The following is a 27,816-nucleotide window of genomic DNA, read 5'->3' on the forward strand; positions in this document are numbered from 1 at the left end:
TCACAAAACTATTACTCTGACCAACTTTTTGTTTACTTTTACTTTCAGTATGGTTATTTAAAACATTTTCATTTCAAATAATTTCTTGAGTGGGTCATATTGATATCTTGTTAATTAGAACTTAGAGACTTACTCTTGTATTTGATATCTAAGTTTTCATTTATTGATTTGTTTATGTAAAATGAATACATAATATCTAGTGTTAATTCGATGAAAGAGCTCAAAAGATAAAACTTAATATATTATGTATTCATTTTATATATAAATGAATACAACTCAACAATATCATCTTCACACTTCCTCATTTTACTATCACTCTCTCTGATCTCCCTCTCAGCATCATGCAGCTCATTGAAATCCAAAATACCAAAGATCACAAACTTGTTGAGGAGTTTCACAAGACCATTTGCAACCTTGAGGCTGATTGCACCATCTTCAACACCACTTGCATGTGGGGGAAATGTAGTCTTCATAGTAAGCTTCCTCAAAAACTGAAGCGCTTCAAGGATCTCGAAGGCAACACAGCGTTGTCAACCAACAAGGGTATCACTTTGTCAAGTCTTCTCTCAGCATCTTGTAGGTACAGGCTGAAGCTCTCAAAAAGAGCTAGGAGATGTTTCATGGCTGAAGACCTCACCAAAGGATTCACCGTCTTCTCAAACCACATCACCTCATCTTCTTCAACATTCAAGACCAACCTCAGCTTCTCCTTCACCAAAACCTCCTCATCGTTTGTCAGATTCTTGGAGATGAATCCTGAAAAAAAATCCAGATCCCACTTGAGGGAAGACAAAGGATCTGGCAAAATATCAGGAGATGTTAGCACAATTACGAGGAATATCTGAGAGGTGTTTTGTCATAACAGATGCATTAGCTGCAAATTTTATCATAGATCTTCTTGATGATCCAAAGCAGATAGTGTGTTCCCCTGAGGCCAAGTAGGTAGTTTAAGAAGAGCTAAACAACGTGATGGAGCTTTATCAGTGTTCACTTCAAAAGAAGAGATCAGTACCACTTCCCACTTACACCGTTGATTCTGACTATGCTATTAATAGTTTATTCAGACTTAGTCTTTTTTGCTTCTCTGTGCAAGAGGAAGGCTGAGAGGATGTGCATTCAAGAAAATAATCCAGAACTAACCCATGATAAGCTGTGGACTATTATAAAGAAGAGCGATACCCTTTTACATGCAACCCCCCCCCCCCCCCCCCTCCATCTTCAATGTGTCATAGACCATATGGACATTCCTCTTCCTGAAGATTTTCAGATCCATCATCGTAATCTGGTTCCTCCTACAAACCAGAATACGAAGAAAAAAGAAGCCGAAGAAGAGAATGTTGAAACATTCTCTGCAACCGTAGGTGAATCTCTTGCAACGAGGATTGACTTGACCAAAGAGTGACTGAAAAACTGACCCGATCCCAGTCATCCGGATGGTGTTATCCAAGGCATGCTTGGCAAGATCATTATCAGTGACTACATGATGTTTGATGAGCTTTGATTACAGACTTCACTACCGCCCAAGTTGGGTGCCTTCTGGGATTTCAAGAACCTACCTTTACTCAGGAACTGCGATGTGGACACATTTATTGCGGGATTCGTAAACTTCTTGCGTGAGCGTAACTATGAAATCGGTTTATTGTATTAATGGACTTCTATCTATTTTAATAAAGTTGTTGGACATCTAGCTTGTCAATGAAATCGGTTTATTGTATAAATCGAGATACTTCATATTAATGATGGACATCTAGCTTATCAAAATTTAAATGGGTGCTCGATATCAATTATAGAATAAACTGAATTTGTTGTGCGTCGACATTTTGAAAATTAATTATTAATTTGGGAAAAGACAAAAAAGGTATAAAGATATGAGTAATTATTACTTCAGTGGCAATGGGATGCAAATAAGTGTTAATTTAAAGGGTGAGTTTATATTGGTACTTCTATTTTAATAGTATAGATATATCTACAAGTTTTATAGGCCGATTTGTTGTTTACATTTAAACTATATCATATGGACTACGATATATCCAATTAGGGAAAATACATTAAACATAAAATGCACTATGCTTGAACATTGAACATAAACTCCTTTTTCAATCATTAGGGGAGTCATTGGCCAAGCGAACTGAGTTAATCAAGCAATGGTTGAAACATTCACAAGAAAACGATCATCCAAGTAAAAGAACACATATGAACTTCTTTCTATAAGCTTAATTGCTTTTTTATCCACATGTTGTTATGAAAAGTATTCTGGACAGAATCAAAAGCTCTCAAAATGGTGAGCAGATGATTGATTTCCTAGCGGCCAACATTGCCATCTTCTTGAACTTCGAGAATCGTTTGTTTTATGAATTTGGTTGTGGTTTTAGTATTGTTTTCTACCTTTTTGTATTTATGGAGTTTGCTTTCATATATTACTGTAGATTGAGTAATTAGTAAGATGGCTTCGAATTTGGAAAATACCAAACAATGACAATTACTTTTAAGATTTAATTTCCAGTGATATAATGAAAATTGCTAAATTTAATAAAGAAAAAAAGTTGCTAAATTTCTAGTTATTTCTTGTATAATATTCACATTCATTTATTTTGCTTAATTATTATAAATTATTGTTTTTGGTCTCTAAAACTTCTAGATAAATTGATGAGATATGGATTTAATATAACATAGATCTTAACAAATATAAAGATTATGTTCCTTCTTCATAGTAGGATGAATAAAAATCGTTTTAAGTTTTTCAGAGCATGAACAGATTAATTAAACTTTTAGTAACAACCGTAGTTTGTCCCCAAAAAAAAAACTGTAGTTCGTCATAATGTTGCATACCCAAACGACTGTGTATGTGACCAAAACGTCACGTTTTATTAAGGGCAGATGCGTTATTTTAAGAAATCAAAGGGTCAAAACGAGTCGTTCGGTCAACTTTGATTCGCACTTGTCAAGGTATCTATTTTACAAGGTATTTATTTAACTGTGTTTATATGATTTGCATCGAGTAATGAATTGATTGTCTGCTGTCAAAAAAAAAAAAAAATGAATTGATTGTCTATCATTATGACAATATGTTATATATGTTCTCTAATGAAAAATGTGACTTCTTTCTTGTAAATTCACAATCGTTGTAAACTTGTAATTCGTTTTTGTGATAGTCTTCAAATATATGTTGCTTTTACACTCTTTCTGGAAATTGAAAGTGAGATGCTTTGTGTTTGTTTTCAAATGGTGCTAACAGAAAGTCTCAAGAACCTATCAAACTGCCTTGGTGCTAACAAAAGTCTCAAGATATCCTTTAGAGGGTACTGGCTAGGGACAAGAACGCTAGAGGTTTTGTTTACTGAGAAAGTTGTGGAAAGGATTGAAAGGGAAACCGGCTGCAAGTGCTCATCAGAGATCAGGTTGTGCTCGTAAGTTTCATAATGACTTGCAACCACAAACGTATCCTGAAATATTGAGATCATCTTGTGTTAGGAATATTAGTATAGAAATCAAGAGATCGTAATCACAAGAACACTTTCTTTCTTTAGAAAAATAACTCAAAAAGTAAAGCTCAATCGCTCACACAATTCGTAAGTAATTCAACAACATATTCATCAATATATATAAGACTAGATAACTCCTAATCCTATTAGCAATAACACCTTTTAATATTTCCTAATCTTTTTAGATAACCATAACTCAGTAAGATTAGGATAGCTTGCACTTCAAGCTATTGTCAAGCTTAATCCAACATTTTTCCCTTTAAGCTTGATTCCATCTTCACTCACATCATGCAGCCCAATGAGGCTCCTCATCACTTTAAACTGAACTCTTCCAAGCGACTTTGTAAGTATGTCGGCCCGCTGCTCGTTTCCTGGAACATGCTCGACTTCAACTTGTTCATTCTCAACGCATTCTTTTAGGAAATGAAACCTCGTATGTATGTGCTTACTTCGTCCATAGAACACATGATTCTTTGTAAGTGTTATAGCAGATTTGTTGTCGACTCTTATGGTCACCTTCTTACATGCTTCTCCTACGACTTCACTCAAGAGATCCTGGAGCCAAATCGCTTATTTTTCTGCTTCCGTCACAGCCATAAATTCAGCCTCGCATGAAGATAACGCCACAATCTCTTGCTTTTGGGAGCGCCAGGTTATTGGACTTTGATCGAGATAAAATATATGTTCGGTCGTACTCTTGCCATCATCAGTATCGACGTTGTGTAAACTATCACTATAACCCATCAGTTCTCGACTTCTTCATCATCTAAATTGAAGCCCAAGAGTCATAGTACCACGCAAGTAACGTAACACTTGTTTCAACGCCGCGCCATGGGACTCTTTAGGCTCTTTCATGTACCTACTAAGCACTCCGACACTAAAAGAAAGATCAGGTTGTGTATGTAGTAGATAACAAAGACACCCTATGCTTCTTATATATTTTTCTCATCAATGTCTCTTTCGCTCGACGCCTTGGACAACTTTATGTTAACATCCATAGGTATAAGAGTAAGATTACAGTTATGCATACCAGCTTCTTCAAGGATCTTTTGCGTGTATCTGTCTTGTGAGAGCACGATACCTCCATCATGTTGAAGTACTTCAACGTCTAAATAATAGGTTAACTTGCCTAGATCGCTCATCTCAAATTTGCTTGCCATCTCATCTTTGAACTCAATGATCATTCTCAATGAAGAACCGGTAACAAGCAAATCATCGAAGTATACACACACCATAAGAGTACTCGTCGTTTCTTCTCTCCTATAAAGCGATGGTTCCTTGGAGCAACGCGTGAACCCAAATATAAAGAAGATCAACCGATTGAGTTTGATGTTCCAAGCTCTAGGAGCATGTCTTAGACCATAAAGAGCTTTATTCAGTTTATACACCTTATCTTCTTTTCCTTTGATCTCGAACCCTTCAAGTAGAGTGACTTAAACATCCACTTTTAACTCTCCATGTAGAAACGCCGTTTTGACGTCGAGATGGTGTATCTCCCAACCATTAGACGCCGCAAGAGCAATAACTAGTCTGATCGTTTCAACGCGGGCAACGGGTGCGAACACTTCGTCGTAGTTGATGCCATGTATTTGAACGTATCCCTTTGCTACTAGTCTTGCTTTATATTTGCTGATACTTCTATCTGCATTTCTTTTTATTTTAAACACCCACTTCAACCCAATAGCTTTGAAACCTTTTGGCAAGTCTACGAGAAGCCATGTGATGTTCTTTTCTATCGAAAATATTCCGTCTCTACACGCATCGATCCAAACCTTTAGCTCCTTAGCCTCATTGAAGTCCCATGGTTCATTGTTTATAACCATTAGTAGTCTCTCACACTCTGCTTTGGCTAGAAGGACAATTCTCTAGATAAGGAGGCTTTGTTGATGTTCTGGTCGATCTTCTTAGTTGGTGTTGTGTTGATTCTTCATCATCTTCAAGCGGTTCTTCTTCATTCTTGTCATCTTCAATGTTGTTTTTGCTCATTTCTCGAGCTTCTCTACTGCTTTCAGTACCCGTCAACGGTATTAATTCTATTTCAAACGAACCGTAGTTGTTGGTCTGGTTTGATTCTCCCGTGTTCCAACTCCAATATCTTTCTTCGTTGAAATAAATGTCACGGCTTACAATAATCCTCTTGGTTGAGGGATCAAGCAACCGATATGCCTTCGATCCAGGCTCTGGTCCTAGGTGCACCAACACTTTAGAACGATCATCAAGTTTCTTTCTACCTGCAACCTCTGTTCTCGGATAACAAACACATCCAAAAAACTCTAAAATGTCCAAGACTCGGTCGCTTGTTTCTTAAGGCTTCATACGGTGTTTGTCCAAGCAATGATCTCGTTGCAACTCTGTTAATCAGGTAGGTAGCATGCCTTACCGCTTCTCCTCACAGACTATTTGGCACACTCATGTGTTTTAACATGCTTCAAGTCATCTCAAGTAGTGTACGGTTTCGACGCTCGACAACTCCATTATGTTGAGGAGAGTATGGAGCTGTCAAGTGTCTGTTAATCCCATTATTTTCGCAGTAGGCTCTGAACTCGTGTGACACAAACTCGCCTCTTCTGTCCGTTCATTCGAAACGTTCTCACCACTTCTCTTGTTTCTTGTTCTGCAAGTTTTTAACGTTTTGAATTTTTCAAAGGCTTCACTTTTCTCCTTAAGAAACACTGTCCACATAATGTTTCCCTCCAGGCGTGGGAGGGTGATAGGCCCGCATAAGTATCCATGCACACGCTCGAGAGGTTGTGTTGCTCTATGTAATGTTGATTGAGGGAATGGTTGCCTTGTTTGCTTTCCAAGTAGACATGACACACAAAATTCCTTTCCGATTGTTATACGAGGTATGCCAGATACCAGCTCTTTATTGATCATTGTCTTCATTGTCTCGGTATTTATATGGTCTAACCGTGTGTGCCAAGTTGCGGATTCGGTGGGCACCGTCATGAGTAAACATTGAATAGTGTCAGCTTGCAAGGCGACTTTATAAATTCGGTTCTTGGATGGTGTGGTTCTCACTATTAGGTCTACAGAGCGATCAAAGAGTGTAAGTTCATTGTCTTTCATCCTTACTTCACAACCAGCTTCGGTGGCTTGCCCTAGACTCACAATATTGCTTTGCAGGCTCGGTACATAGTACTAAGTACTTTCTTCTCACCTCCTTTCAAAACAAACCTGATTGAGCTCTTTCCTTTTATGTCAATATGGGAATCATCCCCAAAACAAACATTTCCCGTAATGCTTTCATCAAGTTTGTAGAAGAATATATAATTCCCACTCATATGGTTGCTTATTCCGTTGTCTAGATACCATAGATTCTCCATGCCTCAATCGTCTTCGAAAATACTTGGTTTCACCTTTTGCTCGTTAAGGTAAACTACTTCATGCATCATTAATTCATCAGCTTCCTCCGTATCGTAGCCTTCTTCTCACTGGTTTCTTGTAGCTTAAGTAACCTATCAGGACAGTCTGATGCATAATCGCCGAGTTTATCACAAACAAAAGCATGTGATATGAGATGTATCTCTCTCTTGTCATAGGTTCTGTTTATAAGATCTCGCTGAGCCTGAAAGTTTCCATGACCATGACCGTTTCCTCGCCAATTAGAGCGACCTCCTCGTCCTCCAAAGCCACGACCTCACAAAACTGATGATGTGTTGCATGTATCTAATCTTTTCTTTAAGGAGATTGTGCGTTTACATGGCATGCCTAGGACCATAGTTTCTGGTAGAGATACTAAGTTTCTTAGTTACTTTTGGAAGACTCTTTTGTCTAAACTAGGTACTAAGCTGTTGTTCTCTACAACTTGTCATCCGCAGACTTATGGGCAGACTGAAGTAGTTAATAGAACTCTAGGTACTCTCTTGTGTGCATTCATCAAAAAGAATATGAAATCTTGGGAAGACTATCTGCCACATTGTTAATTTGCATATAATCATGCTGTGCATTCTGCTTCTAAGTTTTCACCTTTTAAAATTGTTTATGGGTTCAATCCCACCTCTTCTTTGGATTTAATCCCTTTACCTGAGTGTGAAAGGGTCAGTTTGGATGGCAAAAAGAAGGCAGAGATGGTGAAACAACTCCACGAGCAGGCTAGGCTCAACACTGAAGAGAAAACTAAGCAGTATGTCAAGCATGCCAACAAAGGAAGGCGTGAGATGGTCTTTAAAGAGGGTGACCAAGTCTGGGTTCATCTAAGAAAAGAGAGGTTTCTTAATGAGAGGAAGTCCAAGCTTATGACGAGAATTGATGGACCTTTTGAGATCACAAAGAAGATCAGCAACAATGCCTACAAGATTGATCTCCAAGGTAACAATGTTATACGAGGTATGCCAGATACCAGCTCTTTATTGATCATTGTCTTCATTGTCTCGGTATTTATATGGTCTAACCGTGTGTGCCAAGTCGCGGATTCGGTGGGCACCGTCATGAGTAAACATTGAATAGTGTCAGCTTGCAAGGCGACTTTATAAAGTCGGTTCTTGGATCGTGTGGTTCTCACTATTAGGTCTACAGAGCGATCAAAGAGTGTAAGTTCATTGTCTTTCATCCTTACTTCACAACCAGCTTTGGTGGCTTGCCCTAGACTCACAATATTGCTTTGCACGCCCGGTACATAGTACTAAGTACTTTCTTCTCACCTCCTTTCATAACAAACCTGATTGAGCTCTTTCCTTTTATGTCAATATGGGAATCATCCCCAAAATGAACATTTCCCGTAATGCTTTCATCAAGTTTGTAGAAGAATATATAATTCCCACTCATATGGTTGCTTGCTCCGTTGTCTAGATACCACAGATTCTCCATGCCTTAATCGTCTTCGAAAATACTTGGTTTCACCTTTTTCTAGTTAAGGTAAACTACTTCATGCATCATTAATTCACAGCTTCCTGCGTATCGTAGCCTTCTTCTCACTGGTCTCTTGTAGCTTAAGTAACCTATCAGGACAGTCTGATGCATAATCACTGAGTTTATCACAACGAAAGCATGTGATATGAGATGTATCTCTCTCTTGTCATAGGTTCTGTTTATAAGATCTCGCTGAGCCTGAAAGTTTCCACGACCACGACCTTTTCCTCGCCAATTAGAGCGACCTCCTCGTCCTCCAAAGCTACGACCTCCATTGTAACTATTGTAGCCTCCTTGTTGTGATTCCGAGTTAGCATACATCAATTTCCCTTGGTCATCGTGTTGATTTTCTTCTTCTTCACACTCTCCTCGTATGCTTTCAGTCGCCCAATAATATCTTTGAAGCTTGTTGAGTTTAGATCAAGAACTTGTTCAAGAGAAGCAACAATATGAATGTACTTTCTTCTTGGTAAGCTATTTAAAATTTTCTTCACAAGCTTTGATTCTTCTATGACCTCTCCTAGAGACGCAGACTTGGAAGAGATCTCAGCTTTTTCCGACAAAAGTATCGATTGTGTCCTCTTCTTTCATCTTGAATCTGTCGAAGTCCGCCATGAGCGTTTGAAGTCTTGTTTTTTTTACTCTCTCAGCTCCTACATGTCTAGCCTTAATTGCATCCCACACAGCTTTTGATGTGTCGAGATCTCCAACCTGCAGCGTTAATGCTTCAGGAATGGATTGAAACAATAAGGCAATAGCCATGTTATTCATCTCCTCGGTTTTACTCCCCGGATCAATGGTTTCCCATACCTTATTCACCTTAAAAGCAATCTTCATTTGCAGCGCCCAGACAGTGTAGTTTGTGAAATTCAACATAGAAAATTGAATAGAGGACTGTCCAGCCTCTTTAGCACTCATCCCGGGTTCATCTTTGATATCGCTCATCGTATCAATCTCAATTCGTTAGCTTCCTTAGTCAATTTCTCAAAGTGTATGGCTCTGATACCGAATATAGAAATCAAGAGATCGTAATCACAAGAAAAATAACTCAAAAACTAAAGCTCAATCACTCACACAATTCGTAAGTAATTCAACAACATATGCATCAATATATATAAGACTAGATAACTCATAATCCTATTAGCAATAATACCTTTTAATATTTCCTAATCCTTTTCGATAACCATACTCGATAGGATTATGATAGCTTGCACTTCAAGCTATTGTCAAGCATAATCCAACAGTTAGTGTGGGTAGACTCAGGGCCGGCTCAGTGGGGGAACAAGCGGTGCGACCGCCCCGGGCCCAAGCCCGTGTCCCCCGTTAATAATAATTAAGGGGTCCAATTTTTTATAAATCTATATTTTTATATATAAAAAATTATAAATATAATAAATAAAATTGAAAAGGGTCCAAAATTATTTGATATGTATATAGTGTTATTTTCATTACAAATATATACAAAATATTACAGATTAAATTTTAAATATATTTTAAACATTATCTGTATATAAATTTTAGAGGGTAAAAAATTTTTTTGCCTAGGACCCCTCAGAATGTTGAGCCGGCTCCAGGTAGACTTAAGCTTTGCTACTAGTTTCATGTAACTTAGAGCTCATCTTTATGCTACGTACATGATATTCATGAGTGTCTAGAGTTAAATAGTCTAGTTATAAGACCATCAGTAGTATCTAGTCTAGGTTCTGCATACTCATGGTTATAAGTGCCGATGCAGATAGTACTAAAGTCGACAAAAAAAAAGATTATAATTACTACGATTTTTCCAACTTCCCCAACTGTGAGGCGCGAAACATGTCCTCTAGAAGCTCTATAAGAAGGACGAGAGGGAGAAAGGAAGATGGCAAGAATCACAAGTAAAGGATGATCATCATATTCTCTCAAGACGTGTCAACATGATGATTCTACTTTGACAATTTATAAAGGCTAAAGACATCATGTCCATTATAAGATTCTAGAACTTCTCGTTTGTTCTTTTGAAGATTCCACAAACACTGAGTCAAAAGTTATTATTACACAAACATTCATTTAGATAATATGCCTAGCTTATTATTATTATCATTACTACCATGGGAGACTCACAGTTGCTTGAAACTCCTCCTCCACATTCTGAACCTTCTGGTCAAGAACAGCTGCGTGGGTATGCATCCGAGCAATCTCCTTGTCCATTGTCACTTTCGCTTCCTTCAACAACGCTTCTTGCTTCTGCAACTCAACAATCTTCTTGGACACTAGTTCAATATCTTCTTCACACTTCCTTCTTTTGTTATCATTCTCTGTGATCTCTCTCTCAGCAGCTTGCAACTCTTCCAACGCCCACGTCTGGTTCTCTTTAATAGACAGTAGCTTCTCGATCCGAGACAGAGGAGCTGTGATATCGAACCCGTGCTTCTCCAGCTTGAGAAAGGACTCTTTGATCCTGTTTATCGCGCTCACTGAACTGTCCACTTGTATGTTGCTGAGTTTCTCCAACAGCCCGGTGAAGTTCACCATTGCACCAATAGCATCTCCTTCACGAGACTCTTCCTCGCATTGTAGCAGCGGGCTGAAGTGTGGACGCTGCGGCACAGCTTTGAAGATCTCCATTGATTCGAGGACTTTCCAACACGGTGACTTTTTCGCAAATGGCAGAACCATTGTTGAATCTTTCGCTTTAGGAGTTTCCACGACATGCTTTTCCACTACAGAAGGATCAGGAGGAGCCGCCCGAGGAGCTGATTGCCCTGAAGGTATCAGACAAAACAAAATGCAATTAGAACCGAAAGGTGAAGTGTAAGCACTAAGAAATCAAATCCGAACCTGATGATGAGTTTCCACCGTGGATCCATGAAGCAAGAGGCTGATCATCATCATCAGTCATATCAGCAGTACCATTAGCCGCCACACCTGAATGTTCATACGTCAACAATGTTTCAAGAATCCAAAGAGACAACATTAATCCATTAAGACAAGCAATACAGTACCTGTCTTCTGCTTTTGATTAGGCTCTGTGCTTATGAACTTACGTGGCTGACGTCCTCTCTTCCTCTTATTAACACTCTCTCTGTTACTAGACTCCTCAGGTGCCTGCTGCATAAGAGTAGTCAAAATAGTATGAACAACCGACAAAAATGCCATTTTCAACACATAGTAACTATTCATTCACCTTGGCTTCATCAGCAGAAGATCCCTTTTGATTCTTCATCACTGTTTGTTTCTTCCTCGGAGTTGTTTTCGTCAGCTGGACTGCAGCTACACCCAGGACTACCGATGAGTGATACTCTTTTGCTGATAAAAAGACATAACGTAGATTCATGACCCATTAAGTTTTACTTTTCTCAAACAAGAATCATCATCATACTTTCTAAAGTTAAAGAAAGGATAGATTAGGAAACTATTATGTATATAAGGAAGACGTAATCAAAATAATATTACGTTTTATGTGTATATATTAGTTTCTTAATCTATCAATAACACTTACTTTCTGCTGCTATCTCTGGTTGCTTTGAGACTAGTGTGTTGCCACCATTCACCACAGCGTTAGCTCTTTTACTTGCTAAATCTCCAGATAACTTCTTCACAAAGCAGATAAAGTTATAAGCAGATGGCAAGTTAGATTCAATGAAAAAGTAATAATGGGAAGGAGATTTATAACTCACAGCTGGAGTTTGGGGGAGCTGTGTTACAGATTCTTTACCAGCTTCTGCAACATCAGGAGAGGCAGGAGGAGGAAGATTCTTAGTGCACCTAGAAGATCGTGTCGACCTCAGTTTTACCCTTATGCGGGTTGAACCTGTTGCTACCTCAGCTGCATGCTGACGACTCTCCTTTTCATCCGAAACCTACACACATACTAACTTCAATGCATGTTCTCTAAAAGATCAGTAAAATAGAGAGGGAACAAGTACCTTTTCTTTAGTTAGCCAAGCTCCACCTTTCCACTCCATAGACGGTCTTAGCTGCGACTGTTCAAAGTCTTTACTCTCCTTGTTTGTTCCCACAAGGACAGTGTATCTATCCCCAGTAAGAACCATGCTTACTACACTCGGACACCATCCAGACTCAAGCAATGCATCCACATGTTCCATCAACCCAAAAGCTCTTAAATCAAAAGGCGGTGGTGGAGGCCTGACTTCAGAGTAAGGAACGTTTCTCTTGGTCCACTCATCTTCTTCTTCTCCACCGCTCAAACTCTTGTACTTCACCAACAGCAACGTCCCATCTTCATTCTCCATGATGGCCATAGCCGAAACCCAAATATCACCAAAATCTTCAACCTGTGTCCTCACTTCTACATTAGCTCCGGCGCTATACTCCGACTTCATCAAATGCTTCAGACACAAAACAATTAAGACAGCATACAAACAAACAAACAAAAAATGAAAACTTTAATAATAAAAGGTGAAGACTTTAACTCGTTTCTCGCAACGGAACCACTCTTCATCTTTCCAAACCATATGCGTCCTCAGCTCCTTCCTTTCAACCTCGATGACGTCAGGCTCGAACTTGAGGTACACCAAGAAACGGTGACCAGGCAAGACCTTAACCACCCAGCCAGACCACCATCCACCTCTATGAGCAGCGTCAACCATGTCGCCTTCCTCGAAATCAACTTCTTCAGGAGAGGACGGATCCGGCGGCGGAAGGGGGCGGATCAGACGGTGGACAGCGGTTGTGATTAACGAAGGAGAGTGGTCTTCTTCGCTGGACAGAGGGTTTAAGTGGCGAACGGAGAGCTTCTTGCGCTTGGAGACGGCGAGATTCTCTTCCAGGATGGCGCGGTACCATACATTGCCGTTAGACTCGTTGGAAGAGACTTCAATCTCGGAGCCCTTGGAAGCGGAGAGCTTCTCCTTTTTCCCGGTAGCTGACAGCATGCTTTCACCGAACCCTAGAACTTTAGAGTAGAGAGAGATTGAGAACAGTGTGCTTTTAGTTCCACTGTTCTGTCCTTGAGAAAATATGCTGCTTAAAAAGGTATTAATTATTTATTATATTAATTAGCTTCTTTATTTCTCTTAATTATGATTAGATAAAAAAAAAAATTAAAGCCCATCAAGACAAATGCAATGTGGGTCATTTGGTTGTTGTAATTAGGCCTGCGCATTTCGGATATCGGTTCGGTTCGGTTCGGGTATTTCGGGTTTCGGGTAGTTCGGATAGGGATTAGAGGATCCATTTAGTACTTGACCTATTTTCGGTTCGGTTCGGTTCGGATAGTTTCGGGTTCGGTTCGGTTCGGATAGTAAATGTAGGAACCGGAAAATATCCGGAAAAAGTTCGGTTCTCATTTAGATCCGGTTCGGGTTCGGATAGTTCGGGTAGTTCGGATAATTTGGATAAAATATCGGTTATTTAGAGTAAAATATCAAATAATTATGATGATTTAGATAAAAAAATTTGGATATTTCGGATTACTTTGGATATTTCAGATAAAACTATTCGGATAGTTTCGGATACTTTCGGGTAGTTTGGATACTTTATAATAATTTAGTTATCTTCGACTATTTTCAGATACTTTTAATAGAATTTTAAATTAAAAATATATATTTAGTGATGTTATATGTATATATAATTAATATTTTTATATATTCGGGTACCCGTTCGGTTCTCGGTTCGGTTCCAGTTCGGTTATTTCGGATATAAAAATATAGGAACCGTTCGGGTATTTCGGTTCGGTTCCGGTTATTTTGCCCAGGCCTAGTTGTAATAGCTTAGTCTTTTCTCGTTTGGTAAGCTTTGTATACGATTATTTTAGATCCCGTTTTAGTTTAGTTTTATATAAATAAATTTAATAAATGTGTGAAGATATTGGAAAATCCGCCGAAACGTGGGTTCATTTCATAATATTCAGAATTTTAGTATATAAGAAAAACAGTTCAAAAGAATTATTTGGGAGCGAAGAACAAAGTATGAAATCATAAAAGTCTGAGACGAAAGAACAAAACAGAGTCGAAGAAGACGAGACAAACTGCTCTCCTAAGCCTGCATTTAATTACACATTTAGCTCAACTCATTAGTATAATTTTAAACAATAAAATATTATATACCAAAAAGATTATACCTTGTTTGCGATGTTGTTGGAGAGCCAGTCAAGTCCCTCGTAGAGCCCTTCTCCTGAGGTAGCACATGTGCTCTGTATGTACCTGTCAAACCAAACCAACCAACGATTACATCACTTGTACTGCTTTACAAGTATCGGGTTTAGCTTTTGTTTATTAGGCTTTACCAGTGTCGTTGACGGAGAGAGTGAAGGCCAAGTTTGTCAGTAATCTCAGCGGCGTTCATGGCGTTTGGAAGATCTTGCTTGTTAGCAAAGACAAGAAGCACAGCATCTCTCAACTCATCCTGCAACAACAGTTAAAAAGGAAACATTAACAAGAAAATGTCAAACCAAAACCTGATGCCAAAGGGAGATATTGGTTTGAGAGTATTACTTCGTTGAGCATTCTGTGAAGCTCGTCTCTAGCTTCCACAACACGGTCACGGTCGTTGCTGTCCACCACGAAGATCAGCCCTTGCGTGTTTTGGAAGTAGTGCCTCCACAATGGACGAATCTGGATGAGCAAGCACAGAAACCATTGTCAAACTGGAATCAGCACAGTATCATTGAGTATAACGAGAGAGTACTTTGAGAATGATACTGTTGATATAGCTTATTAGCTTTAAGAGTGATGGATGGTACTAACGGAATGTAATGAGAGAATACCTTGTCCTGACCCCCGACATCCCAGACGGTGAAGCTGATGTTCTTGTATTCCACAGTCTCCACATTGAAACCTAGCCAAGAATAGTCAATTCCAATCACTCACACAACACTGTCAAGCATGAAAACTCGTCAAAGTTAGAAAGACTCACCAATGGTTGGAATGGTGGTGACGATCTCGCCAAGCTTGAGCTTGTACAAGATGGTGGTCTTACCAGCAGCGTCGAGACCAACCATGAGGATACGCATCTCTTTCTTTGCAAAGAGTCTGCTGAACAGCTTCCCGAAAGACAGCCCCATCTTTTTCAAACCCTGTTCGTTCGTTTGTTAAAAAACATGCAATATTACCTCATCAATTGACGAAGAAGAAAAGCAGTTTCGATTGCTTCCTACGAAGAATTCTCTCAGATCTCATTCGTTAATTGCAAGTTCCGATCAAATCAACATCCTCCTAAATGCCGGTTTCAGGTGAAAACAAAGCTAGATCACTTTGAATCATGATCATGCAGGTATAGATCGATCTAAGATTCCCACGGAAAACAATCACACTACACGAATCCGGAGAATACACAGAGATCTGGCAATCACGGATCCAGATCGCGCGATAGATACGAGTGCGAGTGCGAGTGCGAGTGCGAGTGCGAGTGCGACTGGGACTTACCGGAAGAAGATATAGACTTTCACTGTCGCCGATGGGTCGTCCAAAGGCAAATGATGGTCTTCGTACGAGCAAGAGGAGGATCGTGTGACGCAACCTTTCTCTATTGTACGCGTTTAGACGGTATTTTACTATAAGTTTGATTTCTATACACAAATTGCGGGGATAGCTCAGTTGGGAAAGCCTCATACTGAAGATCTGAAGGTCGCGTGTTCGACTAATGGGCTTGGGCCTGAGTTAAATATATTCAATCAGGTTTTATCAGCAATATATAAATGGGCTTGTTCTTCAGTTAATTCAATTCAGGCCTATTTGTAGATGCTGTTTTAATACACACCCTTTTGTGTGAGCCGGTTCTAAATCTCATATTAATCGGTCCAAGTGCCCCCAGTCCAACTATTGATGACTAATGATTGCGATATGAGGTTACTTTGTAAAGTCAAAAGTCTGACTATGAGCCACCATTGTCTCAATTTGTTAAGAGTCTTTTATCAATTGAATATTTTCTCTTTGTTATAGAATTGAGAATTATTAGTTTCTCTCCTGTTATTATTTGTGTATCCGCTTTTTAAAGTCACTCTTTACGTACGTTGAACCTAGACTATGGTTTATGAATACATATGTTACTATTATTTCGCCAGAGAAAAAACAGTAGGCTAGTAATAAGATGAAAAGCCAATGTAAACAGAAAATGATAAATGACATACCAACCTGATCTTTTTTTTCTTTTTTTAACTCTGTATATTGATATTTAGGTTAATAATACAGAAGTTAAGGCTGGTCTTTAGTTATACACTACACTTTGTCTTTCGCCGCTCGCATTTTTATGTTTCCACCTCAATTATTATCGCTCCCTTCACAGAAGAAAAAAAGTCGCATCATACACATCATTCTTAATGGGATTGAAACAGCTTTGTATATAAAATTGATGACATACCTTTGTGAGAGAAACCCAAAAGACTTATAATGAGTGAATGCATGATTGAATCTTTAATAATGTAGCTTTTTCAGAAATTAACGATTTATATTATTGATAAGAGCCGACTGATAAAAACTGAGTACGAAAACTAAGAAGATATTCAAAGAAAGAAAAGAAAAGAGTATATGTGTGAGTTTGGTGGACAACTTTTACAGAGTCTGATGAATAATTAATATGAAAGTTATCAATCAAGTAATACCGCAAGCAGTTTGCATGGACATGATTCATTACTGCTCATAATATCCTTTTCTGCAAAAATAATCGGTTAACCAAATAAATTATACATTACTAGACTATACATAAAAGTATATTTGATTTAGTTATCGACATTATTCTATTGAAACCATCTTTAGGGCGAATATGCCTTCACTTGATTTGATAAAGTAAAAAACCGACCAATTATAGCCGCCTTGTAAAGTACTCGTTCTCGAAGGATAACCAAAAAAACATATAAAGCACCGACACATAAAACCCCTTACTATCCAATCCAATGAGTCTATTACCGGGAAGCAGTATAGTCGAGGTCGAAGGGGCGGGGGGTGTTTAACTATAAAAAAATCTACATATGTCATCGATAAGTAAAAATAGACATTTAGACAAAATCGAACTCAGTGCCGAAGACTTCCGGGGGGAGGGAGGGAGGGGGGGGGGGGGGGGGGGGGGGGGGGGGGGGGGGGTGTTGATTTGTAATTATTTGGTTGCATGATAAGTTAAAATAAAGCTCGTGTAATGCATATATGTAACTAATGTTATGTCATGTCCCTCCCTACATCTCAATTGTTTAATCCGAAAATATATATCGACATGCGTAGTAGTAGTTGACCTTTTATCGTATTATTAATTAAAGAAACAAACAAAATAATAATAATAAGAGAATAAGATGAGATGGCTATAGAAAGTAACACCATTTATAAAAACATTAAACGAATCAAACTTTTCATAATATGTACATGGTCTAAATATATTTGTTATGCAATAATTAGTCCAAATGCATGTTTGAATCATGAATTCCTCGAAACTAAGAAAAACAAGTTCAACTAAGGGTCTTTTTCGTAAAACTGTGATTTAGAGAAACATATTTTGATATAAATTATTATTTATATTTAATAATGGTTCATCGTATATATTGTCTATTAAAAAAACTGGGTTGAAGGAAACACTCGACAGAAAGAAAAAAAAAACACTCAATGGGCAGAACAATCAATACTTAGTACTTCACATGCGTATAGCAAATATAGGCGACTTTACATTACGTGAATTTTGCATGAACTTCATATATATATGAAGAGCCATTCAGCTTTTCTATAATTGCGTTGTTGAATATGTTCGTTTTTCATGTGAAGAGTTCAGAATTTTTTTTTTTTTTTGCAAAACTAATGATCTTTTAATATAAATTATGATATATTTATAACAATGGTTCATAATTCTCTATATATTAATAGAAAAACATTTAAAAAGTTATAACATGTAGTTTGTACTAATTAAAAAATGATCTGCTAAGTTGTCACGTAATTGGAATGCTAATTTTGCTTACGTGGCGGCTTGAAAATCAATTGAGAATTTTGTTAGTCCAAAATTAAATTGCTAAAAAATGTTATATTATATAGTATATCCATTATAGACCATTCATTTATCAAATTGAAATTATTATATATTATTCCCTTAAATAAAACCTACGAAATTACCTAATGTGATTAAGATATATACGACAATTAATGATTTTAAATAATAAAGATTTGCTAACAATTTGTATACTTTCTATCATTTTTGTTTAATTATTTATTATTAAAAGAAATTACACAATTACATTAATCATATAATAAAAAATTAGATTTTTTTTGTATATATTGTATTTTGAATTTTTTTAAACGGGTATAAATTACTAAAACTATTAAAAGTCTCACATAAACTTTTGTGATTAAGGTTTAAATTTTTTCAATAATAAGATACAATGATTATAAAGTCATATGAATAAATAATTTTATTTTAATAGGTGTTTATGTTACTATATATATATATATATATATTTCATATCGTTTAAATTAACCTACACATCATATGAAAATACATACTTATATTTTGATATCTGCGTTGAACATATATTAAAAATTTAATATTTTAATTTTGAAATCTTTATTGTTTTTTTAATGATTATAAATTATTGAAACCACTAAACATTCCACATTAAAAAAAAATCGTTGGTGTAAAATTTTGTTACACAAATATGCAAATAATCGTAAAATCATATGAGTAGAAACCTCATTTAATAAATATTCATATTAAAATTATATTATATATATATGTTAATATCATTTAAATTTAATTATATATCATATATACGATAGATAAGATTGATTTTTTGATTTATTTATCGTAAAATGATTGCGAGTAAACAAGAGTGGTCGTTTGATTTATATGCACACGCCAATTTATTACATAATTATTTAATATATAATTATTATTTTATCATTTCATAATATGCAGAAAACATAAAATGAGTAATAAATATAAAATATTTATTATGCACAAATCACATATCTTAACCTAAGTATGTATCTTTTTAATAATTTTAAATCTTACATTTTCTAAATTTCAGGCCAAAACAAAATAACAAAGTGGGAATAAACTCAAAAATTAATATTTATATCGAGCAATAACCAAAATGAAAATGCAACACAAAAATGAGAAAAATATTGAAGATAAATAGGATTGGCACGTGAACGTAAACTTCTCGTAACCATAACTAATTTTTAAATTGTTAAATCATGATATAAAACCGAGCTGCCATAGTTTCATTGTAATAAAATAGTAGATCTGGAATTCTTCGGCCTAAACGTTAGGTTCTTATGCGATAAGTGATTTTTTGACTTAAAATATTTTTAAAAATGAGATGAGCTCATCTGTAAACAAATTATGTAATTAACGAAAATAATTTAAAAAAATTGTTTAAGGGCCAAAAATATTAATTCGATCAAGAATTAAAATTTTGTTTTTCATACAATATTTCTTAAATAATTTTCATATAAATTCACCATGCGCAAGACTTATGTCTAATCTTAGTATTTATTTATTAGAAATGTTAGTTGCGAAATACGGCTGTGAATTTGTAATATTTTATAGGTGATTGTGAGATTGCGTCGAGTGCCAAGTGATTGTGAGATTGCGTCGAGTGCCAAGAAATGAGTTGTACATGGCACATGGGCTTCAACCTCTCTTCATACATACATACGTAATATATAATTTATTAATCATGCATTAATGTGTATACAAATATAGTTACTTTTTAAGGAATTCGGTCAGAAAAAAACACGAACTTTGCAGAAATTGCCAAAAAAACTTGTACTCGAGCCTGGCCAATAAAACCCTGAACTTTTGTTGACTTTTTTAGCTTATTAAGAAACTTACGATTGACTGACCAGATTAACACACCGTTAACCGACAGTTACGACAGTGTTAACTCAGCGTTAAATACTGCCGTTTAGTGAAACGACGTCGTTTCATCCAGTTGTTTTGTTTAAGACAAAATCTCAAGAAGCCGTCGTTTTATTTAATAAAAATTGTTTTTGGTTGGACTCGAACTCCTGCACTCGTGGTCCTTGGGGGGGGGGGGGGGGGGTTGCCACTGAGCTAGTGGACTTTTCGGAAGAATACCATACATATTTAGTTTTATTGATCAAAAGATGTGGATGATCGAGAGGCAGACCAAGGAAAAATCATGTTATGTTCTTAGTTTTTTAGCTATTGGTAATGTGTCTGCGTTTTTTGAGGTTATTGACAATTCATTTATATGGTACAGGGAATACATTTTAAAGAGTCACAAGCTGAATCCTCACAAGCTCACTCTTCACAAGCTCAAGCTCACTCTTCACAAGCTCAAGCATCACCATGGGAAGTTCCACAATCTTCACAAGCTTCACAAGGTCAAGCATCACAGACAGGAGCGTGAGGAAGATGGTTTTAGATCAATTTAAATGCTTTTGGAACTAGAACTACTCTTTTGTTTATCTATGTTTAAATGCTTTTGTTTATCTATGTTTACTCTTGTGCTTTTAGAACAAGATGGTGTCTCTCTCGGAACGCTTTTGTATGATGGTTTACTCTATGCTTTTGTAACAAGATGGTGTCTTTTGGTGTGTTCAATGGTGTCATGTTTAAATGCTTTTGTTTATCTATGTTTATTCTTGTGTTCAATGTGTTCATGATGGTTTCTTTTTGGTGTGTTCATGATGTTGTTTTAACTACTATCGATTTACATAAACCATAAGTCAAAATCTTTAGAATAACATAAACAGTCTTACAACATTAGACTCACATAAACCATGAGTTTAAATCACTGAAACCATTACAATTACATAAACAGAGTCTCCTAGTAGCTATTCAAAGACAACCCATTTGCTTTATCAAACATGATCAACACAAGACATGTGACAATGCTTACGAAAACCATCACAAAACCCACTTTCATGATCACATTCAGCTTCTTAAGTTCATTGCTCGCCTTCCTAACATCTTCTTTCAACTCTTCCTCTGCAGTTTTGAAGCTTTCGATCTCCATTTTAATTTTCATGAGATCCGATGCAAAGCACTCAACTTTTGGCAATGCATCCTGAACCTCTTCGTAGACAGCTTCATCTACCCATTTATACAAGTGATCCTGGACAAATAGAATCATGACTGACTATTACATCTCACTACCTAGCCATTGAAGCTTTTATGTTCAAACAATTTCTTAAACACAATCAATTGCACCCATAATCAAATAAAACACTTACATTTCGAAACATTGGGCATCTAAAGAAGGTTCTTCATGGATTCTGCTTCGATTTTGATGTGTATATCGCAGTGCTTCGACCACAATCGTATTTCTCCGGAATACCACGAATACCCATCGCATTGACAGACGAATCCTCACAACACGAACTCATCATGCGATACTCGAAGAAGGAAAGGTGAGAATCGAGCTTGAAGAGGAAACACGATTTGAGATTTTGGGAATTTAGGGTTCGTGTTCGTTAAAAGATTGAAGACGAAGGGGAAAACGTCGTCGTTTCTTTTTGATTCAGTTAATCATATTTTAGAGTTTAAAAATAACTCTGTTCGTCAATCCCTTGAAAAGTCCACTAGCTTAGTGGCACAACCCCTACCATTGATCACGAGTGCACGAGTTCGACCCGCGGGAAGCACATATTTTTAATAACAAAGCTACCTAAAACGACGTCGTTTCATTCATTTGTCTTTAATCAGACAAAGAGATTAAACGAGGTCGTTTTAATTAACGCCCACAATTAACGTCGCTTAATACCGTCTAAAATATCTGTTAACTCTGCTAACGGTGTGTTAATCTGGTCAGTCAATCTTAAGTTGCTTAATAAACTGAAAAAGTCAACAAAAGTATGGTGGTTTTTTTGGCCAGCCAATATGTCTAGGTTTCTTTTGGCAATTCCTGCAAAGTTCGTGTTTTTTTTGGCTGAATTCCCTTACTTTTTATAGTAATGTTGTTTATAATTAAGAAACCAACGAATCTACGGTGTGGGTACAATCCGCAGCTGAGCATTGAAGGACAATCGTAACGTGTCAAAATTCAATACCAAAAGTAATCAACTAAGTGACAAAAGAAAGGTTAGTAACAACCAAAGGTGATTGGATAACGATGTCAAGTTATGGTTCGTAGTTGTTTAAAGATGTTCGTATGTGTTAGGTTGATTTCTTACTATTACAACGTCAGTGTATGATTATATGTACATTATCTCCACCACCTTTCACAAAGTGGCCCTTTTTTGTTTTGCCTTTACAAGAAACATCGTACGGGTCGTTTTGCTTTTTAAGAGGCAGGTAATGGTTATTAAGTAATAGGTGCTTAAGCTTCCCAATTGTAGATGGTTATTAAAAAAAACTGACTGCATGTAATTAATAACATTTCAACTGTTTTTTTTGTTCTGTATGTAAGTTTCCAAAACATTTTGCCTATCTTTTCAAGCCATAGGCTAACGTGCTTCTCATCCATATTTTAAAAACTTATTTTCCACTAAATGTCAAATATATTTCCTTCTGACCAATTGTTTGGTAAATAGACTGAAGTGAATCTTAAACACAAATAACATTTGTTCAAAAAAAAAAACACCAATAACCATTTCAAATTCTAAAATTACAGTATATATATATATATATGTGATGTGACTATTGACTATTAAAATCGAATTGGTATCAATATATACTAATCATCCCTAATACTTCATGTGGTTCAAAATGCAAACTATTTCATATTTTTTTAATGTAAGATGTTTCAATTTTTTAAGTTAGCTTTAATTTTAGTGAAACTATTTAAACAGTCATATTTTCTTATTTTGAATGATTTTAATATATATATATATATATAATGATAATATAAGTAAACTTGTAATTATTATGTTTTTAACGAAAACAGCATATGAATATGTTTATGAAAAGTTCAAAGGTAATACGATTTTTCAAAATATATAGTACTAGTATGCTTCACCGATGCTAAGCATAGTTTAACTTAACTGTGTGACCGTAAAAATCAATATTTATTTTACATGAAATTAAATTAGAACAATTAGAAGGATTTTTTGATGAATATATGACATTTGAGTATATCTATATGTAAAATAATTACATAGAGAAATATTCCATAATTTAGCTATTATAATTGGCTGACCAATAGAAGATAATATGAGATGTAAACAGATTTAACAAGTTACTTATTTTATTTTACTTTCATTCTGTTTTAGCATATTTAAAATGTCATCAACATTTAAAATGTCTTCACCTTCGATTCCAAAGGCATATATAACTTTCTTTCAGATTAAAAATTCATTTTCTTCAGAAAAAGATGAATGCATCAGCTATTCTATATCGTGGAATAAATTAAGTTGTTTGTAGAAATTGATAAATGAAATTATGAGAAGGAGGAGATAGCTGCGGTTGACACCACTAAAATAGTTTTTGCTTTCTTTTCGATTTAATTGTTTCAGAATTTTTTTTTCTTTTCATTTTAGTTTTTTTTTTAAATTAAACAATAAACATGTGGCAAAATTTGAAGGGTGAATGTGACTTGTGATTTAGTATATAAGAGATTTTTATACCTCAAAATAAAAGGTTTTTTAATTTTTTTTTTTTTTTTTGCCGAGGTGGTATTTTAAAATTTCTGACCGTCGAAGCTTCACGCGGTTCGTTAATCACTCTGAACTCAATTAATTCCTTAACTTAATGTCCGTCATTATTATACGTATAAATAACGATGCTTCGTCTTCTTTCTTCATTGCCACCAAAGACGTACATCGCAATTTGCTCAGCTGAAACAACTTTGCCACTTTCTTGCCATCCACACAATACACTCACCCTTTTCAACCATTATTGCTTCCCCTTTACTTCCCCTCAAAAACACTTTATCATGTAAACTAGTTCCATGAATCATTCCCAATATTCTTCTTCAGCGAGATTCATAGTTGTTACAAGTTCCTTAATACTCTGTTCTTCATTTGTTCATTTCTGTCTTCTGTCATCTAACCTGTATTGAGAATGTTCTGTAATATGGGTTTCTTCGATTTCAAATAGCTTCACTCTTCGTCTCTATTCCCGTAATTGGGTTTTAATCTCATCTTCTTCTCGTTCTCGGAGAGTGTTTTAACAAAAAAAACAAACAGAGGAACTTTGAAACAGAGTGAGTTCACAGAGCGAGAGAAGCCTGCCACGATGGAAGAGACTTTCGTTCCCTTTGAAGGAATCAAGAATGATCTTAAAGGAAGGCTAAGGTGCTACAAACAAGACTGGACCGGAGGATTCAAAGCTGGCTTCAGGTAATAAAGTTTTTCAATTTATTACTCTGTTTTTTTATGAACCAACTTTAGTACAGAGCACTCTGTTTTTTATATATCAAACTTTGCAGGATTCTTGCTCCCACCACATACATATTCTTCGCGTCTGCGATTCCTGTCATCTCATTCGGCGAACAACTGGAGCGAAGCACTGGTACTGAACCTCCTTCCTCTGTTTTTAAAAAGTTGTGAGCTTTATGAACTTTATGTCTTTAGATGGAGTTCTCACGGCTGTTCAGACGCTGGCATCTACAGCCATTTGCGGAATCATTCACTCCATTATCGGAGGCCAGCCTCTGCTGATACTCGGAGTTGCAGAGCCAACTGTGATCATGTACACATTCATGTTCAACTTTGCCAAAGGGAGACCTGAACTGGGACGCAACTTGTTCTTGGCTTGGTCTGGATGGTAAACTCTCTCTCTTCTACTTTCATTGTTAAATGTTTTAAAGGATCAACAAGGTGTTAAGGTAGTTAACTCTGTGCAGGGTTTGTGTGTGGACCTCGTTGATTCTGTTTGTGCTGGCTATATGTGGAGCTTGTTCAATAATCAACAGATTCACAAGAGTAGCTGGAGAGTTGTTTGGACTTCTTATAGCTATGCTCTTCATGCAAGAAGCCATCAAAGTAACAATATTTTGCATATTCTCTTTAGATGCCAACAACTTTGTTTTTTTTTTCTTTCTTTTTTTTTGTTGTCTCTAATGTTTTTGATTATATATATTCAGGGACTAGTTGATGAGTTTCGATCTCCTGAGAGGGAAGATCTGAAGCTTCTGGAGTTCTTACCTTCATGGAGATTTGCTAATGGGATGTTTGCTTTGGTTCTCTCCTTTGGTCTTCTTATAACTGCACTAAGAAGCAGAAAAGCTAGATCCTGGAGATATGGAACTGGTATGGAACTAGTTAGTCAACTGTAATTTTTAAATCTCTCATGAGCTGGAATCTCCTTATTCTAGGGATCTTGACCAATCAATAATCAAATCTTCCTTGTTCTTGAAGAAACTTAGTTTTTTTTTTTTAAAGAATTATTATTCTTGAAACAGGATGGCTTAGAAGCTTAATAGCTGACTATGGTGTGCCACTCATGGTTCTTGTGTGGACCGGTGTCTCCTACATCCCAACAGGAGATGTTCCTAAAGGAATCCCTCGGCGACTTTTTAGCCCTAACCCTTGGTCCCCTGGTGCTTATGAGAATTGGACTGTTGTAAAGGTGTGTCTTCTTTAATTTATCTTGAATCTCCCACACATCAACATATGACTAAAGCCTAGTGGTAATGAAATTTTCAGGAGATGCTTCAAGTTCCAGTAGTCTACATAATTGGAGCATTCATTCCAGCAACAATGATTGCAGTTCTTTACTACTTTGACCATAGTGTAGCATCACAGCTTGCTCAGCAGAAAGAATTCAATTTGAGAAAACCATCTTCTTACCACTATGATCTGCTTCTTCTTGGGTTTCTGGTAAGAATCTGGAGAAACTAGAAGCTTCTCCTTTTCCTAATCTAAATTTATTAATATATTCACCATTTTCAGACCTTGATATGTGGTCTACTTGGAATCCCTCCATCAAATGGAGTCATTCCTCAATCACCAATGCATACCAAAAGCTTAGCAACACTCAAGTATCAGGTACCTTTGGTTTTGTAACTTTTGTTGTCTCTTTCAGGCCCTGGAGTTGACGACCTTGTTGTTTGCTATTTCCACAGCTTCTTAGGAACAGACTAGTTGCAACTGCAAGGAGAAGCATTAAGCAGAATGCTAGTTTAGGACAGTTGTATGGTAACATGCAAGAGGCTTATAATCAAATGCAGACTCCATTAGTCTACCAACAGCCTCAGGTAAAGGATCTTTTCTCATTGTTATAGTGGAACTAATATAGTTTGAGGCCAATTTGATGATACATTATCTCTTCCACAGGGTCTAAAAGAGCTGAGAGAATCAACAATCCAAGCGACGACATTCACGGGAAATCTTGATGCTCCAGTTGATGAAACTCTCTTTGATATAGAGAAAGAAATAGATGATTTGTTGCCAATTGAAGTCAAAGAACAGAGAGTAAGCAACTTGCTTCAAGCAGTGATGGTTGGAGGATGTGTTGCAGCTATGCCTATCCTCAAAATGATCCCCACATCAGTTCTCTGGGGATACTTTGCCTTCATGGCTATTGAAAGCTTACCAGGGAACCAGTTTTGGGAAAGAATCTTACTTCTCTTCACAGCACCAAGTCGAAGATTCAAGTAAAGTCTCTTAACATCTTGTTTTGCACTTTTCAAGAATCAAAACTCAGTAACTTAAAAATTTGCAGGGTTCTTGAAGACAACCATGCGACGTTTGTGGAAACTGTTCCATTCAAAACGATAGCAATGTTCACTATCTTCCAAACAACTTACCTTCTGATATGCTTTGGCCTCACATGGATCCCAATAGCTGGAGTTATGTTCCCTCTAATGATCATGTTTCTAATACCAGTAAGGCAATATATCCTCCCAAGATTCTTCAAAGGTGCTCATCTTCAGGACTTGGACGCAGCAGAGTATGAAGAAGCACCTGCTTTACCATTCAATCTCGCAGTAGCGGTAAGTTCAAATCAAAATCCATTTTCTCTTCTTTTTTTTTTTGGATAATTGATTTAAACATTTTTTATTATTGTTTGCAGGAAGATGAGATGGGATCAACGGCTTCTTATCCATGCGACTCTGAGATTCTCGATGAGGTGATTACAAGAAGTAGAGGAGAGTTTAGGCACACGTGTAGTCCTAAAGTTACTAGTTCTACTTCAACGCCGGTTTATCATAGGAACCTGTCTCAAGTGTTTAGTCCTCGAGTGAATGAACTAAGGGGTGGCATGATGAGTCCTAGTCTCGCCGGAAAAGGGCAAAATAGTCCAAAGCCAAGTCCTTTGAACCCATCTTCGTCGTCACCGGCAAAGTGAGAATAATTGTCATGGGAGGCTTAATAAAAACCAGAGGAGATTTATATATATACTGTATAAGTGTATGCTATGCTATGTTATGTTATGTTGCACCATATTAATTAACGTTTGTTTTGATGAGATTTAAAGACCACACAACCTTCAAATCACATGTAAACACACACACAAAAGGTAGAGAAACGAGTGGAAACATGGAAGTATAAAGGTTGGCAAGATTAGTTAGAAAGCTAAAGCAAAAGCAATCCTCTTTATGTTTTGGCTGAAAAGAAATGGCTGTGGCTATAAAGCCAAAGTTATGTGGTTTGAATAAGTGCGCACTTGCAAAATGATAACAAACAAGACAAGGGTTTACTTCTAATAAACGTAACTGAAA

The 27,816-nt window shown here is 36.6% G+C and overlaps 3 protein-coding genes and 1 pseudogene across 18 annotated transcripts; 1 reads left to right on the top strand and 3 right to left on the bottom strand.

The window, feature by feature from the left end:
* Nucleotides 1–10,295: 10,295 nt before the first annotated feature.
* Nucleotides 10,296–13,285, bottom strand: LOC106444977 (DUF724 domain-containing protein 7). 16 transcript variants are annotated; one of them, XM_048753863.1, is made up of 8 exons: nt 12,746–13,285; nt 12,239–12,661; nt 11,990–12,172; nt 11,812–11,902; nt 11,521–11,582; nt 11,315–11,417; nt 11,151–11,237; nt 10,296–11,074 (listed from the first exon to the last, which is right to left on the bottom strand). In XM_048753863.1, the coding sequence occupies exons 1-8, from the start codon at nt 13,205–13,207 to the stop codon at nt 10,416–10,418; spliced, it is 2,070 nt and encodes a 689-aa protein (XP_048609820.1). In that variant the 5' UTR covers nt 13,208–13,285; the 3' UTR covers nt 10,296–10,415. The 16 variants fall into 16 exon arrangements, with proteins under 16 accessions (XP_048609820.1, XP_048609819.1, XP_048609818.1 ...); XM_048753862.1 differs by having other exon boundaries at nt 11,315–11,420; XM_048753861.1 differs by having other exon boundaries at nt 11,497–11,582.
* An 864-nt stretch (nt 13,286–14,149) lies between these two features.
* On the bottom strand, nt 14,150–15,898 carry LOC106444979 (ADP-ribosylation factor 1). Its single transcript, XM_013886438.2, has 7 exons — nt 15,698–15,898; nt 15,189–15,348; nt 15,040–15,110; nt 14,768–14,887; nt 14,560–14,678; nt 14,395–14,476; nt 14,150–14,315 (listed from the first exon to the last, which is right to left on the bottom strand). The coding sequence occupies exons 1-7, from the start codon at nt 15,881–15,883 to the stop codon at nt 14,310–14,312; spliced, it is 744 nt and encodes a 247-aa protein (XP_013741892.2). The 5' UTR covers nt 15,884–15,898; the 3' UTR covers nt 14,150–14,309.
* A 4,797-nt stretch (nt 15,899–20,695) lies between these two features.
* On the bottom strand, nt 20,696–22,108 carry LOC125585209 (annotated as a pseudogene).
* A 1,819-nt stretch (nt 22,109–23,927) lies between these two features.
* Nucleotides 23,928–27,565, top strand: LOC106392078 (probable boron transporter 2). Its single transcript, XM_013832853.3, has 12 exons — nt 23,928–24,490; nt 24,580–24,662; nt 24,725–24,917; nt 24,997–25,135; nt 25,237–25,402; nt 25,555–25,721; nt 25,799–25,972; nt 26,045–26,140; nt 26,218–26,349; nt 26,429–26,748; nt 26,817–27,087; nt 27,168–27,565. Exons 1-12 carry the CDS (start codon nt 24,387–24,389, stop codon nt 27,441–27,443), a joined length of 2,121 nt encoding a protein of 706 aa, XP_013688307.2. The 5' UTR covers nt 23,928–24,386; the 3' UTR covers nt 27,444–27,565.
* The last annotated feature ends 251 nt before the right edge of the window (nt 27,566–27,816 follow it).

This window comes from Brassica napus, chromosome C4 (genome assembly GCF_020379485.1).
Source record: "Brassica napus cultivar Da-Ae chromosome C4, Da-Ae, whole genome shotgun sequence".
In the NCBI taxonomy this organism is placed as follows: Eukaryota; Viridiplantae; Streptophyta; class Magnoliopsida; order Brassicales; family Brassicaceae; genus Brassica; species Brassica napus.